This window comes from Psittacula echo (assembly GCF_963264785.1).
Source record: "Psittacula echo genome assembly, chromosome: 9".
NCBI classification, from domain to species: domain Eukaryota; kingdom Metazoa; phylum Chordata; class Aves; order Psittaciformes; family Psittacidae; genus Psittacula; species Psittacula echo.
In genome coordinates, this window is record NC_137745.1 from 4532400 (window position 1) to 4553426 (window position 21027).

General features: G+C 44.6%; 1 protein-coding gene across 4 annotated transcripts; it reads right to left on the reverse strand.

Moving 5' to 3' along the window:
* Positions 1-285: 285 nt before the first annotated feature.
* On the reverse strand, positions 286-20362 carry ACAD9 (acyl-CoA dehydrogenase family member 9). Of its 4 annotated transcripts, none has more exons than XM_080625513.1 (18): positions 20215-20362; positions 18222-18315; positions 15810-15911; positions 13088-13194; positions 11842-11942; positions 9981-10059; positions 8830-9004; positions 8132-8205; positions 7613-7688; positions 6874-6944; positions 6406-6525; positions 5875-6003; positions 5000-5079; positions 4345-4471; positions 2854-2931; positions 2002-2130; positions 1039-1111; positions 286-540 (listed from the first exon to the last, which is right to left on the reverse strand). In XM_080625513.1, the coding sequence occupies exons 1-18, from the start codon at positions 20350-20352 to the stop codon at positions 440-442; spliced, it is 1854 nt and encodes a 617-aa protein (XP_080481639.1). In that variant the 5' UTR covers positions 20353-20362; the 3' UTR covers positions 286-439. The 4 variants fall into 4 exon arrangements, with proteins under 4 accessions (XP_080481639.1, XP_080481640.1, XP_080481642.1 ...); XM_080625514.1 differs by lacking the exon at positions 20215-20362 and adding an exon at positions 17963-18107 and having other exon boundaries at positions 18222-18282; XM_080625516.1 differs by lacking the exon at positions 5875-6003.
* Positions 20363-21027: the final 665 nt, after the last annotated feature.

Genomic DNA, 21027 nt, shown 5'->3' on the forward strand with positions numbered 1-21027 from the left:
CAGCACAGCCCCATCCCCAGGGACATTCCACCTCCCTGGACTCTTCTGAGCACTGGGACTGGTGTTGGTGCCTGCAGCGTGCTTGGCAGGACAAGCATGGCCCCTCCAGGGCTCTCTAAAGGTGAGTAGGTCGTTGATACAAGCTTAAAATACCAATCTCTTCCCTGGGAAAACACATCTCACCCTCTGAACCTCAGCTCTCTTCACTTAGGTCCAAGGAAACAGCCACATAGACACCTAACAAGGTAACGCAGATTTAAATAAAATTGCTTTATTTATCCTGTTTATATAAAGTTGTGTTAGAAGTTGTATTTTACACTGTTAGACACAGTTCCATTTGGTAAACTCATTAAATAGCTATTTCTAAGGTGTCAGATGCTTGAACTGCAGAAAATGACTCCCAGATACACCCTCAGCAGCATCTGCTGTTAGGACGGGGTCAGAAGGTCCTGTCCAACGGGTGGGAGCACGTGTAGGCTCTCTTCTCCAGGATGTGCTTTGCAGCTTTCTTGATGTAGTCATCCAGATTTTCATCTGCATCTGAGGAGAACCAGAAGGAAAAGCTGTCTCAGGTGCCATAAAGAGCTTTTCTAAGTTTCTTTCCAAAAAGCTTTTAGAATACAAATGCAGCAGCTGCCCCCAGTGCCAGGAAATGAATTAGTTTCCAGAGACAACTGGTTACTGCGGACTGAGTCTCACAGAGCAAATCTGATCAGTCGTGGTCAGTACATCACCAGATCAGTCCAATACCTCATTGGTATTTCCTTTACAAGAGCATTGGCCACTCACAGATTTTTGTATTTCTCTCCACAGCTGGAAAAAATCACTGCAGTTTGTTTTATGTATTAAATGAACACTCTTTATTTTCATCTGGTACCAGTTCTGTTCATCTGAATTAAAAGCAGAGCAGAACTCCTCTGTTGGTCACATCAAACACACACACCCCTACTTTTAATTAGAGTCTGTGAAGGCTGTAAGAGTATGAAATTACTGCATTTTTATAAGAGTATAAAAATGATTGGATTTTACAGAACTTACATTTTTCTAATTGAGCCATGGCATAATTATTCTTGAAATACGCTTCTGTGCAGAAGATGTTGGTGAGAAGCACCTGTGAAAACAGCAGCACTCAGGTGAAACCCGGTGACTGACTTGCAGGAACACAGCCATGTGGTACACCCAGAGACACCCGAACTTCTGCACATCTGCACTGGGAGGCTGTGGTTCTGCCTCCCGGCAGCGCTGCCCTGTGAGCCAGCCATGGGTGCTCAAAAAGGGCTTTGCTTTCTCCCCACAGCTGCTGAGGGCCAGAGCTGCGATGGCCCCTTTGCTCCACAGGGACCAGCAGAGAGCTCTGGTAACAAGTGCAGGAGGGGCCCACACCCACCAGTGAAGACAAAGGTGAATCGGTTTGGGTTTGTCTAACACTGAACTATACCATTGCTGTTACCATAAAACTTCAAATACAATCACTTGTGTCAAACTCTCACTTTACTGTCAATTAATTTACTGACAAAATACTGTTATTGTTACATGTTATTGTTGATGACTGACTGTATGGAAAGAACTGCATGGTAGCAACAGGTTTAAGAGACCACGCAGACTTGCACTTCGTTCATGAACACGTGTGCGTGTGTTCAGCTACTTTCAACACCCAGATAGTGTGTGCAACACTGAGAGGCAACTGCTGTGGTTACTGCACCTCTGCACCAGCCAGGTCAGAAGCACTCTGGTGCACTGTCTTACAGAGAGTCTGCTGTGGTATAAATGTAGACAGCATGCTGAAGCGTGATGAAAGCCACGTGTCACTGAGGCTTTGCAGCACTGCAGACATCAGGATGCAGGCCTGGCTGGGTTGGAGCTCTCATAGGGGAGCATCACGCTCCTGCACGTGAGGCCCAGCGCTCTTGATACAAAACATGTTGGGAGGCAGAATGGGAACAGACCCTGGTTGTGAAGCCCGACACAGAATGGGTGTAACTGATCCTGGAGGGTACCCACCTCATGGTCATGGTTTCTCAGACCGATGCTGATGGACCGGCTGGCTCTGGAAATAGCTGCTGTCATTGCATATAGATTAATAACTATATCTGCCACTCTCTTCAGGACCAGCTGCTCTTCCACGATTGTCTACAGAAGTGATTAGTAGTTGGTTGTCAATTTAAAACCTTAATCAAACACTTCTCTCACACTTTGTATTTAGGGTCACACTTATTCAGCACAGACAGGTTCTCCCCTAAGGCAGAAAGCTTTGGATTACCTGTGCTCTGCCTTGTAACAGCCCTTTGGCTGCAGCCAGCCCTGAAACTGCTGTGACTTGAAACCACTGTGACTTGAAGCCACTTGGTAAATGCCCAAATCACTGAAATTTAAGTACTAAATATATAAACCTGTTCAAAAAATGCATGAAGTGAAGTGGAAGGTGGTGGGGCCTGGTCTGAGAAGCATTCTCAGCACACATCAGTGTCACAGAATTGAAAATCCAAGGTATTCCAAGTTCAGTGCTGCTGTAACTACACCCTCTGCACAGTGTTACTACAGGTGTGTTTGCTGTACATCACAGCTGACCAGTTCAAAACCTGCTGGAATAGCTCTTCCTTTGGGAAGGGGCAGTGAGTCCCAGTGACTGCCACAGCCCCTGGGCAGGCTCAGTGGGTTTGTGCTTACAGGTGGAGAAAACAACTAATGCACCGAGATTGGTAGGGTTTGGTTTTTGTTTTAAACAGAGGTTGTTCATCACATGTTATGTAAAGGAAGTCCTGGTTCTTGCCATACACAGTCCACTCAAGATTCTAGTGAGGCTTATTTGGTTGAGGAAAAGCTATTCAGTAACAAAGATAACAGAATGGTTACCTTGCCAAACCTACTGAGCAGGCCTTTCACGGTCGTGCCAAAATAGTAAATGTTTTCTTCGAGTTTCTTGCCACTTTCCTATAAAATAAAACAGAAAACACAACAATTTGAGTAGGTTTCAGGGCAAACCAAGCACACCCTGACCCCCTTACACTGGATGTCCAGCCACGACAGGCGTTCCCTAAGGAACCCCTGAGGAGCAGGAGCTGCTCTGGGGCTGCCCCAATGATCTCCCTACAAGGAAAGGGATTATAAAATGTTCTTTTCCAAGGGGGAAAAAACCTCACTGGTCAGATGCAACCCTGGTGTCCTGAGGCCCAACCAACATTCATGCACAGCAAACCTAACTCTTACTCTATGTCCTGCAGGTTATGAGAACCCTGAAAATCAAGTTTATGTGGCAGTACTGTGTGAATTCACCAACAGGGTCAAATCCTGGTACTATGTTGGAAGAAAATGTCCAGTGTCATATTTAGCTGGGCTTGTTCAGCCTGGAGAAGACTCCAGGGAGACCTTAGAGCAGCTCCAGCGCCTAAAAGGGCTATAAGAAACCTGGAGAGAGGCTTTGGACAAGGGCCTGTAGGGACAGGACAAGGGGAATGGCTTTAACCTGCCCGAGGGGAGACTGAGATGAGCTCTTAGGCAGAAGCTCTTCCCTGTGAGGGTGCTGAGGCACTGGCACAGGTTAGAACTAGATGAGCCTTTAAATTCCTTTCCAACTCAATCCTCTATGCTGATCCTTGCAATACTGCAAGTGGGTCTGGAGCTATGTAGAGGACATTCCACTCTAGTGTGCAGCTGGGACAGAACTGCTGCAGTTCAAGCAATCCCCCATGTCCCACTGCAGCTCATGGGGTATGGACCTGAAGGAGATTCCATGTTGTTCAGGTTCCTCATGGGAAGGGCACAGTACAAGCAAGTCCTAACAAATCCTTGTACCTGTGTGCCTGAAATGGCTGTGTGGGGAAGGTGGGGAGCAGAGATACAGCACAGGAACAACCACTGTGTTACAGCTTTTCAGATCACTGACATGCTAGGAAAAACAAACCTTATCTCTTTCTCTGTGTTAACAGAACATTCCTCATAAAAATGATGCAATGAGTGCTCCAGCATGTACAGAAATGGTTCACAGCAATTCTTATGTGAAACTGGTACTATTAAACAGGAAAAAATCCTGTGTTTTGTAACTGAGCTGATTATGAAGGGCAGCAACAGACCACCGCAAAGCCTTTTGTATGTGACGGCTCAAATGGATTATTAAATTGGATATAAACCTGGAATTGCTATAAATACAGACTTAGAGCAGTCTTCATTTTACCTTGGTGTGTACCCACAGTATCTCAGTCCTTATCCCTTTGAACCGGTATAAACATCAGCTTCAGTTTGTGCCTCTCCCCTGTGTTCGGCACAAACAGGACACTGGGATGTGACAGCAGTGCACAGGGAATCGCTGCGCTTCCCGATGTGCTCCAGGAGCTGTGCCCCCCTCACCTGCAGGCTGGGATGCACCACTCCACGGTCCCCCACGAGCCCCAAATCCACTTTTCTGCCCAGCGTGTCCCGTAATTTGTTCAGGAACTCGCCCAGCGCCACTCCCACGTTGCCCTTCCTGATCTCCCTGCGGGCCCAGGTACAGAACAACTGTTAAAGGCCAGTAGTTTGTGGAGGGTCAGAAACCAACACTCAGTGCTTTACCCAAGCACCTGCACATTGCCTCAGAATCATCAGATCTGCTCCATTTCACTAGGAGCAGTTACACAGCCTCAGAAGTGCACAGCAAGGGTAACACTCGGCTCCTCTCGCAACTACAACAAACTCCAGAGCCAGTGCATGGACTCGGGGTGTACAACCCAGCTGGCTGAGCCATAAACATGAAGTTACACAATTTTAATGACTGGTCTCATAAGAGAGGATTTTACACAAGCTGGATTTACAAAATAAAGTACAACTGGGACAAGACCCCATAATCTATAAAACATCCAAAACCAACCCCCCCCAGCCTATAACACTGAAGTACCTTTTCAGGCAGATAATACACTGGAACACACTGCAGGGGCTTTCCTACAGTCTCCTCTCTTGGCTATAACTGAACAGTTAAAAGATTCTGATCATTTATTAGAACTATTAGCAATACATGAGAACCTACTTAATTCTGTCAGTCAGGATTTTGCCCGCATATTGCATCCCCGTCAAAGCAATGTACATGCGCAGGATTTCGTTTGTTCCCTGTAAGAAACAGCACAACATGGCATCAGTCTCACATGCAAAGTGGTTTTAACAGATCTACATCAGCTCTGCTTCTACTCTGTTTGCTTTCTGCCCCCTAATCCTGCTCACGATGTCTCAGTAACTTGAACTGTGCTTTTCCCTGAGATGCTCTAAAATGCCTCTGGACTGAACATTACAGTTGTTGTATCATATACACAAAATTATGTAGCATTTGGAAGAACAGTTCTTCAGTTAATGATAAAGTTCCCAATATCAGTGAGTGTTTCCCAGGCAGGTCTGTTTTTATCAGTCTTCCTCTTCTGTTGTCCTAATATTAAAACATCACCCTTCGTCTGTCCACAGCTCTTTGCTACTTTGCTTTATCTCAATTACAAACTCTGATTCTATTTCACTGTGAAGAAGTCTCATTATTAAACATGTGTGTGCATCACAATGAAAAAGAAACCAGACTAAATGCGTTTGGACTAAAAAGCAAATGCTGCATTGCCCTAGTAAAGGAACACTTAAATAGTTGTGGAACTGCACAATATGCCTGTTTGAAAGCAAATGCAGACCAAGAAATTGAGCTTATACCCTAGGGGTTGATGTCTGAGTGAAGGGATTGTATGAGTGATTGTTTTAATATTGATGGCTGAAGAACAACGACCAGAACACAGAAGGCTGGTCACAGGCAAAAAGCACCCCAGGTTAGAAAGCTCTCCTCACACTGGGTTCTGATTTTAGTGGTCAGAACATCTGCCAGGTAACAACCCTGTATATTATTGTCAGTAAAACCAGTCTATTGCTACTTGCCTCAAAAATGAGGAGTATCCTGGTATCTCTGAGGTACCGCTCATAGGGGTAATCTTTCATATAGCCAAGGCCTCCAAGGATTTGCAATGCTTCACTTACACAAGTCCAGGCACCTTCAGAACTGAACACCTGTGGTGGAACAGGAGTCTCATCACCATGCTACTCAGTACCCAGAGAATACAATCCCAGACTGGTTTGTGTTGGAAGGGACCTTAAAGCTCATCCAGTTCCAAACCCCTGCCATGGGCAGGGACAGCTTCCACTAGAGCAGCTTGCTCCAAGCCCCATCCAACCTGGCCTTGAACACTGCCAGGGATGGGGCAGCCACAACTGAGATGCGGGATTGACAGTACGTGGGATGTAGAGGAAACACTGATGTCTGTTGTTTCACCTCGCTGAGGTTTTTGTGTCTCATGTCTAAATGCAATACCTGAACATCACAGCAACCTGGAACATAAACTGAACAACAGGAGAGGTGTTTGCCTGTGTTAACCTACAGCCATAGCAAGTCTTTTCAATCAGATGAATTACCTTGACCATGGCTGCCTCCATGGAGCAGTCTGTAAAGCCTGGCCTGTCCATCATTCCTGCAGTGAGGTAAGCCATACTCTCCATTATATACGCTTTCACAGCCATAATACAAAACTTCTCCTGTCAAATAGCAACGAATCATACAGGAATCATACAGTAATTCAGGTGCAAAGGCCACAGTCAAGCCTGAAACTTTAAGAGCACAACTGAAGTATTTGCATGTTTAAGACATTACCAAATACTAATAAAAAGTACTGCTGCAAAACAGTAATGGAAAGTCTAAAAACATTACCTTTATTCATTACATTTATCATTCCAGACATTTAAAAGATCAGTGCCCAGAGGTCTGCACTTCATGTTCCATTGAATACCTTTGGCAATTTCTCTAACCCAGTACAGCCAAAGGAACCCCCCCACAACCTACATCCTTGCACTCAGTCAATACAAAGCGCAGAGCTTCTTTATTACCTGAATTAATCCAAAGTCGCTCAGTTTCTTATTGAACTGTTTCCTGGTACAGGCATACTCTGCTGTCAGTTCTGAGAAAAGGAAACGAGAAATGCATCTCAGCACTGCTGCAGTGACAGAGCTCTGCTGGTGACTGACAGTGACACAGCTACCTTGAGAAAAACACCCTCAGAACAGCCGTGCTGGTCAGGCCTGGGGACACTGTGCCAATGGCTTTGAAACAAGCATCTGAGGTGTGAACCTGTGCTCCTGCTGAAGAGTAAGGGGAAGGCACCTTACTTACCTATGAGTTTTAGTGCTCATCGATGACTTTAGAGGGACTTCTGTTACTATTTGGGGTAATTACTGGTAGAAACCAATTTTATTACTTAGAACTGTGTACGAGCTTTGAGCCAGTTACTCAAGTTGGAAGTTCTACAGGAGATTGCACCTTGTAAAGGCAACAGCATAGAGGCTATTGTCTTGGTGAGAACACCTCAGAAAAATTAAAAGAGCAGCACCAACTTTCCAGTGTATGACCTGCAAAATCTTTGGTGTTAAAACACTGTAAAACCAGGCTTTTAATAAAACAATAACAGTATTTTAGTGTTTTAAGGAAGCCAAAGCATGTTATGACTGACAATGTAGCCATGTTGTTATGATCAAGACCCATGTTACTATTCAGAGTTAAGTGCTCTCTATACCTCAGGCAGAGCAGTTTCTGCAGGGACTGAGCAGGCAGAACGCGGAATGCACCCACCTATCAGCTTTTTGATCATTCCAGCAGAGGCACTGCCCATGCTGAACCTTCCACTGTTGAGGATATTCATGGCAACCTGTGAAGAAAATGAATGGGGTTTAGGCAATGCTGCTGCCACAGAACTTGCCCTCAGGCTATGAGGGTCACTGCTGTCCTGCTTCATGTTTCCTTAAGCAGTGATTTCCTGGATTTCATTCATCACCAGAAGCCACTTCCTACCCTGGGACACCCCTGACACCCACCCTTCTATTGGTAAGTACAGCATTCGGCACCCAGCAGTAATGCTTCAACACCAGGCTTTAAGGTGACTTACTACATCCCATTTCATATCTGAAATAGTTTTCGGTGATTCAAACTGCATTAAGGCAAAACGTAGATAAAAACGTACTGATCTGCAACTAGACAAGACACCAAACCAGAGGACTGCTCGAGTTCAGCAGATGAAGAAGAAAACAGAATACTGTTTAATGTGGGTACACAGCAGCAGGGGAAGGTTTCCTCCAGCCTTTTAAAGCTTACCTTAAATCCCCCTCCGACTTCTCCAATTACATTCTCTATCGGCACTTTTGTGTTTTCAAAATGCACTTCACAGGCTGAAACAGAGAGTTAAAGCTGCGAATTACTACATAGAAGTACTTAAAGGACATTCAGGAACATAATCTATTGGTTTTGTAACAAGAAGTACAGTTTTCCTAATGCACTGTTTATGACACATTACATATGCTTGGGCAAAGAAGTTAGAATTTGGGAGAAGATGGTAGTTGACATGAATTACTGATGTAAAACATTCAAAATACACTTCATGTACATTGTGTAACCAGAGAACAATAGTTTTGTCTCTATTTTCTAGGACTGATACAGCTGTCAAGTCCAAATGCTAGATAGTGAAAACCTATAACCACCAGTGAGCTCAAGCCGAGCCCATGAAAACTCACTGCTAGATTAAAGCCACTCAGCTACTGAATATTCCAAGTAATTTCTCTCACTGCACAGGCAGGGAAACATTCCCATGTGCAGAACACACCACCACAATCTGCATTTCTAACTTCAGACCCTGCATTAGGAAGGACTCACAGGAAAAGCTGGGAAAAGGAACAGGGAACTTACACTGCTATATGGGATAGATGCTGATGTACCTCTGAATTCAGAGGATCCAAACACATGAGAACATTCAAATATCAAACTAGTTTCTGTGAACAATTTTAAGCGATTCTTACTGTTGGATCCTCGAATGCCCAACTTATCCTCAGGTTTCCCATGGGTGACTCCACCAAATTCCCGCTCTACGATGAAAGCAGTTATTTTGTCTTTCAGTTGTCCATCTTTATCAACAACCTCTGTCCTCGCAAACACAGTGAAGATATCAGCAATGCCACCGTTCGATATCCAAACCTGTTTTGAGAGAGGGAAGATGCACTAGAAATATACCTGTTCTCATTCTGGTGCACTGTTGTTAAGTGTTTCCTAACAGACCAGCAAAGAACAGAGCAGTGAAAAATTGCTGCCTCTTCCCTTACATTCTAATGAGTGCTCTGCTACTGGTTGTGCCTCTTGTGGACACACTTCCAAGGAAGGCTGACCACAGAATGGCAGGTTCAGAGCAATTATACACATAGGCAGTGACACAGATCTGAATTAAGTTAAATCCCATGGAGCGTTTCCTCCAGACTGTTCTTGCCATTGTTTCTTTCAGCAGAAATGTTCCAAGCAGCCCCACTTCCAATTCAGTGTCAAGTCTTCTTTCAAAAATACCTACAAAATCTGGCATAAAGAATGAAGAGGGGAATCATGGGTTTAGGTTTCTTTTAGCCTATGGTGTCACAGAGGGGGCTAACTACCTACCCAAGTTATTTAACTGACCTCCCTGAAGCTGGACACCGTGAGCTGGTGATACAGATAAGGAACACAGGCTTTTCACATCTTTCCTGCCAAGAGTTTAGTGAAGGTTATTCCCCAAAGTGTGGCTTTTCCAGCCTCTGTAGCCCAAAACCAACAGAGGTTGTCTTTTGACAGCGTCATTCTTCACTAGCTTGAAAACCTCGGAATTGTGCTGCAGCTGCCAAGCTGACTTAGCAAAACCAACTGATGGCAGTGCTGCTTCCTATAGCCCTGCAACAAACCCCTGTGCTGATCCTGTCTGTGAGTGCACAGAACCATAGAACGGTTTGAGTTGGAAAGGATCCTAAAGCTCACCCAGTTCCAACCCTCTGCCACGGGCAGGGACACCTTCCACTAGAGCAGGTTGCTCCAAGCCCCTGTGTCCAACCTGGCCTTGAACACTGCCAGGGATGGGGCAGCCACAGCTTCTCTGGGCACCCTGTGCCAGCGCCTCAGCACCCTCATAGTAAAGAACTTCTTCCTTGGATACCTTGGAGCCATTTAATAAGAAGTGCTTCCCATCTTCACTGAGGGTTGCTCTTGTTTGGATGGACGCAGCATCACTTCCACTAAAACCCAAACAAGTTATTAATGTTACAACATGCTTTTAAAAAACAAAACTGTATCTTTTCCCTCTCCCCATCCTGTAAAAAATAATGTTTGCAGTTGTACTGAATAGCAGCGTATAAATATTAGGTTTTAGTTACCAAGGAAACAGGAGCGTCAACAGCTCTAAAGAAGCCTACTTCAGTGACCCAAGGGGATATTTCTGCTGACTAACACGAGGTATTGCTCTTGCACCTTGACCAGAATGTTCAGGATACCAAGCAAGCAGCTGTTTTGAGCTACACCCTGAGCTATGTGAGCGTGCAATGAAGCTGTCATCCTAAAGCACAAGCATGAAATGTCTAAGTTGTTCTTTAAAAATGCACACCCTGGTTTTATATCCATGTGAAAATCGGCTCCACGGAACTGAAAACCAAACACCTGACAGGCTGTCAGTGAGCACCTCGGGCACATCAAATACCTTCTACAGGAGCAAAATCAGCAGGTGAATTACAACAAAGCAGTAAGAACTTTACGTGCCGTGATTAAAAGCTCACTCCCTCTCTGGAGTCACCACCTCAGTACATAATGTACCAAGCAGCACATGACCTGCACCTTGAAAGAAGTTTCCTCTTTCACAACTTCAAATGCCACCACGGCTCACTGCAGGCTTTCAGCCAAAGACAGTTGTTAGCTTCTTGGAAGAGCCAGATCTCAGCTGGTATTTCAACAGATTGGCTGCTTCTGTGCCCCAGAACTAAGGTCTCCAAGAGACTGAAGCTCAAGTTACTAAGACCAGCAATCTTTTTAAATAACACTGGGGTACAGGTGTTTGAAGACCTCCAGAACATGGTCAGCCCTTGCTTCTCACCTGCATGCTACTTCCAGCTCCCTCCCATGGATCATTTTGTTAAAGTAACTGCTAGTTTCAATTCTACCTGCAAGTGAGGTGGCTTTCAGAGGGTAAAAGCCCAGCTTAGGAGTCTTGAATAAAACCCATCACTGGTGGCTGGCAGGAATCTACATCACAGCAACATGGCAAATAGCAAGTACATCAAAAGCTCACTGAAAGCTGTTCTAGCAGACAAGAATTCAGGAAAGACAGTTTCAAGCTATAATTCTGTGCAGACAAGCAAGATTCAGCCTCTAACATCCAACTGGTCTCAGTCCTTCGATCAGTTCCCTTTACAGCCGCGTATTAAACTATGTGCCTGGGTGCTTTTAAAAGTGTACCTCTTCTGCACAGAGTTTGCAACATCAGCAACAGTAAATGAATTAATGTAATACAGATAGCTTTTGTCTTTGAAGTGGAGGTGCTGCTACAAACATGTCTTTCCTAAACTAAGGAAAAACCAAAATGTCTTCACATTATTTTTGGCAGCTCCCTCAATACTGGCTTTTATAATTCTGAAAAATAATGTAAAGCTTCCCAGAACAGTTATAAATAACAGCATGTTATTTCTAACCTAGCACAAAGTATCCTTTCAATTCAGATTCAGTAATGCCAGACTAAGTGGATCAATTCCTGGAATGAAACAATAGTCAGTCATTTAATGGAAACTGCTATAACCAGCACGTTGGGGAAGGAGGAATTACATGACCTGAAATGTACCTATAAAAAACAACAACACAAAACCCCCACCAAAACAAAACCCCTGACTTACAGGTCAGTGCCACAAGCATCAAATAATAAAGATTTAATATATTAACCAATCACTGTAATGAAGATGGAAGTAATAAATAATAAATACTCAATAAATGGTGTTTGGTGCTTTCTGAAGCTTTTGTGGTTACCAAGACAGTACCTTCCAGGCTCAGTGAGACAAAAAGCTGCAATGTGCTCCCCAGATGCCAGTCTAGGCAGGTACTTTGCTTTTTGTTCATCAGTGCCAGCAATGAGGATTCCCTGCAGAAAGAAGTAATAGAAAACTCGTCAGCATCAACCTGTGCAAAAAAAGAAACAAAGCTGAAAAGCTTCCTTAAGTTCAGGAAACTTAATCTGCAGATTCTATGGCATAACAAGAGACAGTTTAATACAGGGTGGACACAATTATTTATCAGACATTCAGATGTGTCACAGCTACATCACACAGCTCTTCAAGTGCCCATAGGAAATGGTCTCCTGCTAGGACTGCCCTCTAGGATGGGCTTCACTGATCTTATGCTGTAAGTGAAGACAGGAACTGTTGCTCGGAAAGGCACCGACAGTCCTTCCCTCACAATGTGTCAGACCTTCATCAATACCAATGTAGTTTTATTTTAATAACCCCAGAAGCAGCATTTTCAAAGCTCATCACAGAACACAACACACGATTTACTCAGGTTCTAAATTCTTTCATTACTCAGCATTCCACAAGGTTGTGTGAGAGTGCACTTTCTTCTATTACCTGTTTAACTTTTGTACAGCAGGTTTCTTACAAAGGAAATCAAAATACAAAAGTAAATGACAAAGCTACATAATTTTTTCTTGTTATAATGAAGTTACTGCTATTTCAAGCTTTAGGCTCCTACCATCCATCCACCACTAAAGCTAAATACCCAAGCCTGTATTACAGGAGTTCAAAATCCGCAGTCTTGCTATAGTACAGTGGTCTTGGAGTAGTTTTCTCCTGTCAGCTCCCCAATCCGCAGCCTCACTCAGCCAGAATGCAGCCTCCTGAGTCCTCGGCATGGCTCTCCCACCTCCCCCTAATTTTAGCCCCCCTGTATTTTATCTTTCAATATTTATTCTACCTATTTGTATCCATTTGGCTCAATTAAAAAACAAACTTGGCATCACTTAAGGCATTTTTTCACAGAACGATCATCTCAGCATTTCCTGGACTAACAATTTCCTCATGCACTTCACACCCAGTCCTTACACTGCATGAAAGCCTTGCACTGAGCCACTGGCAGAGGGTGCTGGGGCACCAACAACCAGAACATTCCACCTGAGCGAGGCTTCAGAGTACTTCTTATTTGCTGCACCTCCACTCCACACCAAAACAAACTTCACCTCACCTCTCCTATGCATCTTGTGTAGAACTACTGGATGTAAGAGAACAGCATTACCTTAAGGCCAATGGCTTGATGAGCTGCCAGAGTAACCGCGATGGATCCATCTAAAGAAGTGATTTCTCCCAGACGTGCGTACATGGTGTTTGACAGACCAAGGCCACCTGCAATGTTTTATTCTAAGTACATACCTTGCAATTCAACTTTCCCCTTCCCCAAAACATCTTTTTCAAATGCAGAAACATCACAAATGTAACTGTTAACTGGAGAGCGTCTTAGTGCAGACTGGATGTAGTGTGTCCACAAATACAGGATAAAGAACATCCCTTCAAAAACATCCTTCATCAGAAAATGTGAGTGTATCAAGAAACAAACTTGACACCAGCACATCCTTTTTGGAGGAATTTTGTGATCTGCTGCTGCACCCACACAGACTAGTTGTATGAAGCTTCGAGAGAACAGAAGTAAGATAAATCAAAGCTGCATCTGCATGAGCCTGATGTTCCAGAATTTTATGTTCTCAGGACTACAAATCCTGCTCCCTGTAATTTCACAGTATTTTATATGTTACTGCTCAATAAACAACTTTATCTTTTATCCAGGTTATAATTCCCCACTTGGGACAGTGGTCTTAAGTGAGGACAATAAATACCGCACTTCAGCAGGTGTCTCTATAGTCCCACTGTTTTATTCACAGTGAATAAATACAAGAACAATTAATTCATATCACTGCCTCTTACACCCTTCCCCTTCTGAGCATGCTTATGTGAATTAAAGCTCCTCCTACCTATACACTCTTACCTCTTTTCTCCTTCCTGACTGGGGCTGGGTTCAGGAGTCACCCTGGAGACTACTAATGATGTGCACACTAATTCCACCGGTGCCCATGTTAAAGAGTCTTTATTCCATCATTTACATGAGCTTCATTTTCCCTATTAATGTTCTGCATTTTAATGCTTCTGGCAAATATGCCACTATGAAAAAATAACCATTACAAAAAATCCCATGCAATGCAGGAAGCACGGGGTATGTGTGGCTGAAGAGTTTTAAAATACAGTGAGCACCAGCAACAAAAATACAGCAGAGCAGGTTCAAACTACAGAAACTGGGAAATAACCTGGTTAGAAGCACGCTAGTTATGGTACAGAAAGAAGTAGCTTGTTTGTACAAGGGGACTGCTTTACATCTTCTGGGGTTTATAAACTGGAAGCTGAAAGAGTATTATTTCACAAGCTTCAAACCAATACAAGAGCAAAACAACACTAACATTTTATTGAAGTGTGATTTCAAAGTCAAATACAGTGCCTTTGAGAGTCTTTAAAACGAGTGAGTGGGAAAATGAGTGGGAAACTCATTTCTGTTAATCAATAGTAAGTTACACTTCCAATGTCATGATGCTTCCCAACACTCTGCTTTGAGTTCTGTCCGTGTTCTCCGCTTCCAACACCTTCACTCAGTGGACACTAACATCCTGCCTTCTTTCAATGTACTTCTTAACTCCTAAACACTTCTTTCTCCCTGTATGGGTTCAGGTGCACTGTCCAGATCTTTCTCCTCCCAAGACACTAGTCTTAAGAGAAAACTGGAGAGAACTTGAAAACCTCTTTTCTAACTTACTCTCGCATTGTATTTCATGAATACCATGAAAAACATCTAATACCATTTCTAATGCATTTCAAAAGCATTAATTAACAATTAATTAATCAACAGCAATCACATCATGTTACAGTACATGCCAGCTTTCCAACATACTTTAATGATTTCGTATATAAACACTTTACTTCAAGAACTGAAATCAATGCAGCACAGCAGCACTAGTTATGTTGCCTAATACAACAGAAAAGGTTTAGTAAAAAATGCTATGAAAAACAGGGTTTTACTTTAGCACCATGCAAATACTGAACTATGTCTCCAGCTTGCTGTAGTAGTACTGTAATCACTGAAAAAAAATGTATTGTTTCCCACTATTCTCTTAAAAAATCAGGTACCTTCTCCACTGAAACTATCTTTTACAGCTGGTCAAGCAGTTTTGTCCTCCTCTGAGCTGTTTCCTTTGAAGTCTCCTTCTTTTAGAATAGAAAATGACAATGCAATGATCTAAGTTCTTCAGAAATTTCATGTAATGTATCAGGGTCAACCCCAATTTTTATTCCATGCATAAAACCAACATTTTCTTGAAAACTCCTTTGCAAGTTTAATTGTTAATCCACTGAAAAACTATTGTCACTGGTCTCAGTTGGCACTACCATGTCCTTTAACACATGAACTTTCTGTTCCGCATCGCGTAAGAAAGATTTTATACAAAAGCCATACTTTTAATAAACAGACATTGTACTTTTACACTTCTATATGGTCAAACACATATCTATCTGCCAATGAGACAGGTGATAGCTTTGATGGATCAGTTCCATGACCAGGTCCACTGGAGTTTGAACCCAGTACAATCTTAGGAACCATCAGCAAGATCTGCAAGTCCCATAGGATGCCAAGTAACTCTACTGCATCCAAAAAATAACAAAAAAGAAAATCCTATGCCAAGAGGAATTTACACCATCTAAGAGTAGTTATCTAACTCTGGCAACCAAGGCAGGAGTACATGGAGCTCCCTCCACAGCCACCCGACATCCATGGTGCTCACATCCCTGGTAACTAGGGAGGAAGACTCAGCTCCTGATTATAGTCAAATGTCTACACATGGAATAGTACAGACACAACTTGCAAGACCCAAAAATGCAATACTTCATACAGACTACTGGGTTATTCTTTTGTGATCACTTACCATACTCCTCTGGAATCTGCATGCCAAAGAGACCCAAGTCCTTCAGTCCTTTTAGAGTTTCAGGTGGGATTTTTGCATCTCGATCAATCTTCCTTGAGTCCACTACAAATACAGAAAGTTTTATAATTTAAAACTGTGTTTCTTTCTGCAGGAAAAAAAACCTCTGAGGCTGCAGAGTTCTCAAGTCAGAGCCAAGGTCACTGCGTGCTCTGAGCCAGCAGCACTATGATCTCTAACCCAACTAGCAGCCTGAGAGCCCAGCGCTGAGAGGGAGCTGCTGGCACATCACACCCCTCCCTGCTCTCATTTTCCTCTGGTCTTCTGAAGTGCCTTTAGAAAAGATACAGGGCTGGTTGCACCACAGACATTCTGCTCACCCCTACCTTCACAAGAACCACTCCTCCTAACTTCACCCTGAGTTACCAACTGCCCTGTGTGCCCTCCTCCCTGGGTGGCTGGAAAAGTCTCTGACAAGGCCAAACTGGCCGTTTTTAGCCTTTTGATGGCAGTCACACGGCCAAGTCTTAAGCACTGGAGAGGGAATTCCCAATTCTGTTTCTAGAAAGCAATGCTCCACTTAAGTAGCCCACCTTATTACACCATCAAAGTCAAAACACAGAACCAACTGCAAGGTCCCAAGGATACTGATTATAGCTGTGAAGGCACAACACATACAGGACTTGGAAGTGGGAGAGATCAGTTTATTATTTAATATTCTCAAACATGTCTCTATGTACAGGTTGTGCATATGTGTGTTAGCTGATCCCATGACTGGAATAGCAAAGTATTTCCAGGATTTTCTACCTGACCTATGTCTAGGTTGTGAAAGAAAAAAAAAGGACATAAATGCGTTAGTCACAAAAAGCTTTTTCTTTTGAGTTATTTGAATTCTTGGGCATTAAAAGAGCTGTTCTGTCCTGTGGCAGTGAAAACAGAATCACATGAAGCAGCTCAGGAGGGCTGCAAGCTGCAGTAAAAGGAACAAAAGCTGTCTGTCCAAAAAAGTACCCATAAAGAAGCAATGGGGTTTCCCTAAGGAAACCTCACATTCACCCCAGTCAAAGGACGCTGTAACTCCTGTATGGAACAGAGCAGTGGGAGGCAACTGAACATTCTGATGCTCTTCTAGGAGAAGATATTCAGGAAGAAAACTGAATTAAAGAATTACATTAAAGAATTAAAGGATTAAAAAACTAAAAAAGAATTCTTGTTTCTCAGGCTAGTGTTTAGCTACACAGTGCCAGATACACGTTTGTGTTCTGCCATCAGCTGCTCAGGGGAGAGAAAGGTGCATTTTTACCTTTTTTCTCCACTATGCCCACACAGACCTATCCATGGTGTCTAGAATTTGTCAAGCTCTGTAGCAGCTCTGAGGAGCTGAATTTCCTTACCCAGTGCCGATCAAATCAAGTTTCTAACTGTGTGAAGCTGCCCTCCTAACATATTCTTACCACCCCTGTAAGTTACCTTGAGTAATGTAGCATTTAGCTACTAAAATTCAGAAGCAGTTGGGAATTCAAATAAAGATGAGCAATTTCCACCTTCAGTTAAGACTCTATAATATGACATTTTTATTCCTCACTTAAATATCAGCGTTTTTTACTCAATAAATGATGTTCCCCAACAGAGCAGAGAATTAAAAACATCATCTGCATGAAATCTTCATTTACAGTCACTGAGCAACATTACAATTTCATAGTTAAAATCACCCGGATCTCACCAATTGTGATCTGTGACAATCACAGGCTTCTTCAATCCCCTGCAGTGTTCTGCAATCTAGACCCAATACCTTTGTCAGGGGGAGATGGAGCCCATACTGTTTAACTGCCTCAGAGACTGCTGAGTTGTTGTAGAATAAATAGACTTACCTACTGCAGCAGTAAAGGAAGAAACACCCTGCAACCCTGTCTAGAATGGGTATGGCTAATACAACTTTTCGCAAATAGAATCATTACTCTGATGCTGGAAAACCATACATGCTTGTGATTTCTCACAGCTTCTCAATGAGTCACCATTTATGAACATCTCTGCTGAATTCTCCTAAAAACAGGTTTGATACAATAGGAAAGTTTAAAGGTTTCAGAACAAATTCACAATATATGGAGCAGCAAATAGCGTCATTCAACAGAGCTAAATGCAAGTTCACATCCTACCTCTAACCCAGAATACTTTTATTTCCTCGTTTTCTCTGTTCATTTTCTGATGTTTTGAAGATTTATGTCTTCTCATCAGCACCCAAATACTCCATATATAAAAGCCATAAATGAGCACGTCTAGAGAACCAGCAGCAGGATGTGACTAGCAATAAATGCATAAAATAACGTAAATATTTTAAGCATAATAATTTTATTCAACTGTTACAGTTAACTCATTTTTAATCACTAAATAAGAATAAGAAAACAATAACTATACCTTCTTCATGAAAGAATTTTTCTACAGGTCCTACAAACTGGTTCATCTCCTTTAGTTCTTCATTGCTGATTTCTGGAAAAGGGAAAACTTCTTCCTAAAATGAGAAGCAAATTATTTTTTCTTTTTTTTTTTAAAAAGCATGACTCATGCAATTGAAATAAAGACCAAGCACAGACGTTTCAAATGCCAGACTCTAAAAAACGTGAAAATTAAGAATTGTGGAAAATGTTCAGAAAGAGCCTTATCTGATGAATTCCACAGGACTCAACTCCACTACGTATTAAAACCAAATCAGAATGTACTACCAGAAATCAGAAACATCAGGGAGGAATAGGGATTTTTACAAAGTTTTTTACAAGTTACTGTTGCACTGTTTCCAAAGCTCACCCCATAAGCACAGCCCATTCCACCTGGTTAATGTCACCGGTACAAAGGTTAGGGCTCACCACACTGCTCTTTATCAGCACCTGGTAGTTTGGTCATACACAGAAGTGGTATGGCCGGACAGGCTTGAATAAATAAACGCAAGCAACTCACACAGGTGAAACGCTACCTGAGTTTCTGCTTCTAATTTTTATCATCTTTCCCCTTTAAAATAGAAGAGTCTACCTCTGCCCAAACACAACTGTTCAGGATAAGCTGAAGAACTGTGTCAGCTCCAAAGTTCATGATCCAGTAAATGCTAGTTTTTCAGCAAACTGTTGTATTGAGATCTGAGGGGGCAGAAAAAGGTGTATGAAAGGGGTTTAGTGTGATGGAGTCTGACTGCCAACTGTTAACGCTGTTAACTGTTTTGGAAGATGTTACTGCTCAACCCATTTGAGTTATTCCTTCTTTCAATTTACTTAGCCCTGCGATCTCTGATGAATGCACACTCCAAACCCTGGATAAACAAGTATTGTTCTAATACAGCGTTCATCTCAAACTGGTAACTGCTTTGTTCAGTGGCATCTCGAGACATAATAAGAAATCCAGTCTTTCCTGCAAAGCATTGTAAGCACAACCTTACATAAAGTCTTGTTCCTCGAAGTAAAGAGAGGATAAATTGACCTAGATTTTGTGCAATGCAGTTTTTCAAAGCCCAGAGCCAATTACAGACACTTGTGTTTCTGTAGCGAACTTGCTAGACTTGCAAGGACAGATGACTGTGGTTTAGCTGCACGCACTTGTGTGCTCCAGGCTTCAGGAAGAGCGGCTGGAAACTGCTCATGGAAAAGGAGCTGCGGATGCTGACTGATGGAGCTGAACATGACTGGCTTGTTTCCACGCAGCCAAAAAGCCACCAGCATCCTGGCCTGTATCAGCACGAGTGCGGCAGCAAGGCCAGAGCAGTGACTGTGCCCTTGCACTGAGCACTGGTGAGGCTGCACCTCAAATCCTGGGTTCAGTTCTGGGCACCTCACTACAAGAGAGACATTGAGGTGTTGGAGCGGGGCCAGAAAAGGGCAGTGGAGCTGGTGCAGGGCCTGGAGCACAAATGTGATGGGGAAGGGCTGAGGGACCTGGGGGGTTCAGTGTGGAGAAGAGAAGGCTCAGGGGGGACCTGATCGCTGCCTACAACTGCCTGACAGGAGGATGGAGCCAGGAGGGGCTGGGCTCTGCTCCCAAGGAACAAGGGATGGGACAAGAGGAAATGGCCTCAAGCTGCACCAGGGGAGGTTTAGATGGAGCTGAGGAACAATTCCTTCCCCAAAGGGTGCTCAGGTATTGGAACAGGCTGCCCAGGGCAGGGCTGCAGTCACCGTCCCTGTGAGTGTTCACACACCGTGGAGAGGAGGCCCTCAGTGCCATGGGTTAGTGACGGCCTTGGCAGCGCTGGGAACGGCTGCCCTCCATAACCTTAAGGGTCTTTCCACACCTCAGCCATCCCGCGAGTCGATACTCCCCCACAGCCGGTAACGGGCAGCAGGAGCGCGGCCGCAGCGCGCCGAGGGGCCGGGGCCAGGCCTCCCGTGCCCTCCGCAGCGCTCTGTGCCCTCCCGGCCCCGCTCACCTTGCGCAGCGCGCCCATGAACAGCTCCTTGGCGAACGCGTGCCGCGCCGCAGCGGTGCGCAGATTGCGCCCGGGCAGCGCGAGCGCGGCGGGGCCCGGCAGCGCGGCGCGCAGGGCGCGCAGCACCAGCGCGCTCATGGCTGCACCGCACCGCGCGGGAGTGACGGCAGCGCGAGCGACGCGCACGTGACCGCGCCCCTTCCCGGCAGCCCCCGCGGGACCCGCCCCGCCGCCGCAGTGCTAGGGCCCGCCCTCAGACCCCGGCTGCGGGCGGGGGGTAACGGGGCAATGGCGCTACCGGAGGCTGTCAGCGCCAGAGCCCCCAGTGCCCCCAGAGCCCCCAGAGCCCCCAAAGTCCCGGCCACCCGCTGCCAGCAGCCACGGAGCAGCTGCCGCGCAGGGACTGGTACCCACAGAGACGCGTTCTGGAGCACGGAGGTTGTCTTTGTGCCGCCTGCCTGAGCCAGCTCCAGAGCATCAGCGCGGCCCCGCAGGGCTGCCCGCCAGGGACCGGGGTGGCTTCACCCGCGTTCAGCTGTGGCTGATGCACTGCCCTGCACGCCGGGGCCATGGACATCGCCACCAAATCCCCGTCAAAAATCAGCTCCTCCCAGCCCGACCATCTCAGACTGGGAGCAGGGGTACGGCAGGGGCTGACAGCCCTCACCGGAACGGCCCTTCACTGGTGCAGCCGCTTGCAGGGATGACCAAGTGCCAAAGACAAACCACCACCACCGCAGCCTGGGGCAGGCACTGCGCTGCACTGAGGCTGTTCAGAGCTGTATTTCTCCTTTCATGGCTTTCATCTGCTGT

Coding starts and splice junctions, on each gene's coding strand:
- ACAD9 (XM_080625513.1), bottom strand. CDS start 20,352: ATGAGCGCGCTGGTGCTGCGCGCCCTGCGCGCCGCGCTGCCGGGCCCC. Junction 15,912..18,221: donor AAAATTCTTTCATGAAGAAG/GTATAGTTATTG, acceptor CTGTATTTGTAG/TGGACTCAAGGAAGATTGAT. Junction 2,932..4,344: donor TGGTGCATCCCAGCCTGCAG/GTGAGGGGGGCA, acceptor TTTATTTTATAG/GAAAGTGGCAAGAAACTCGA.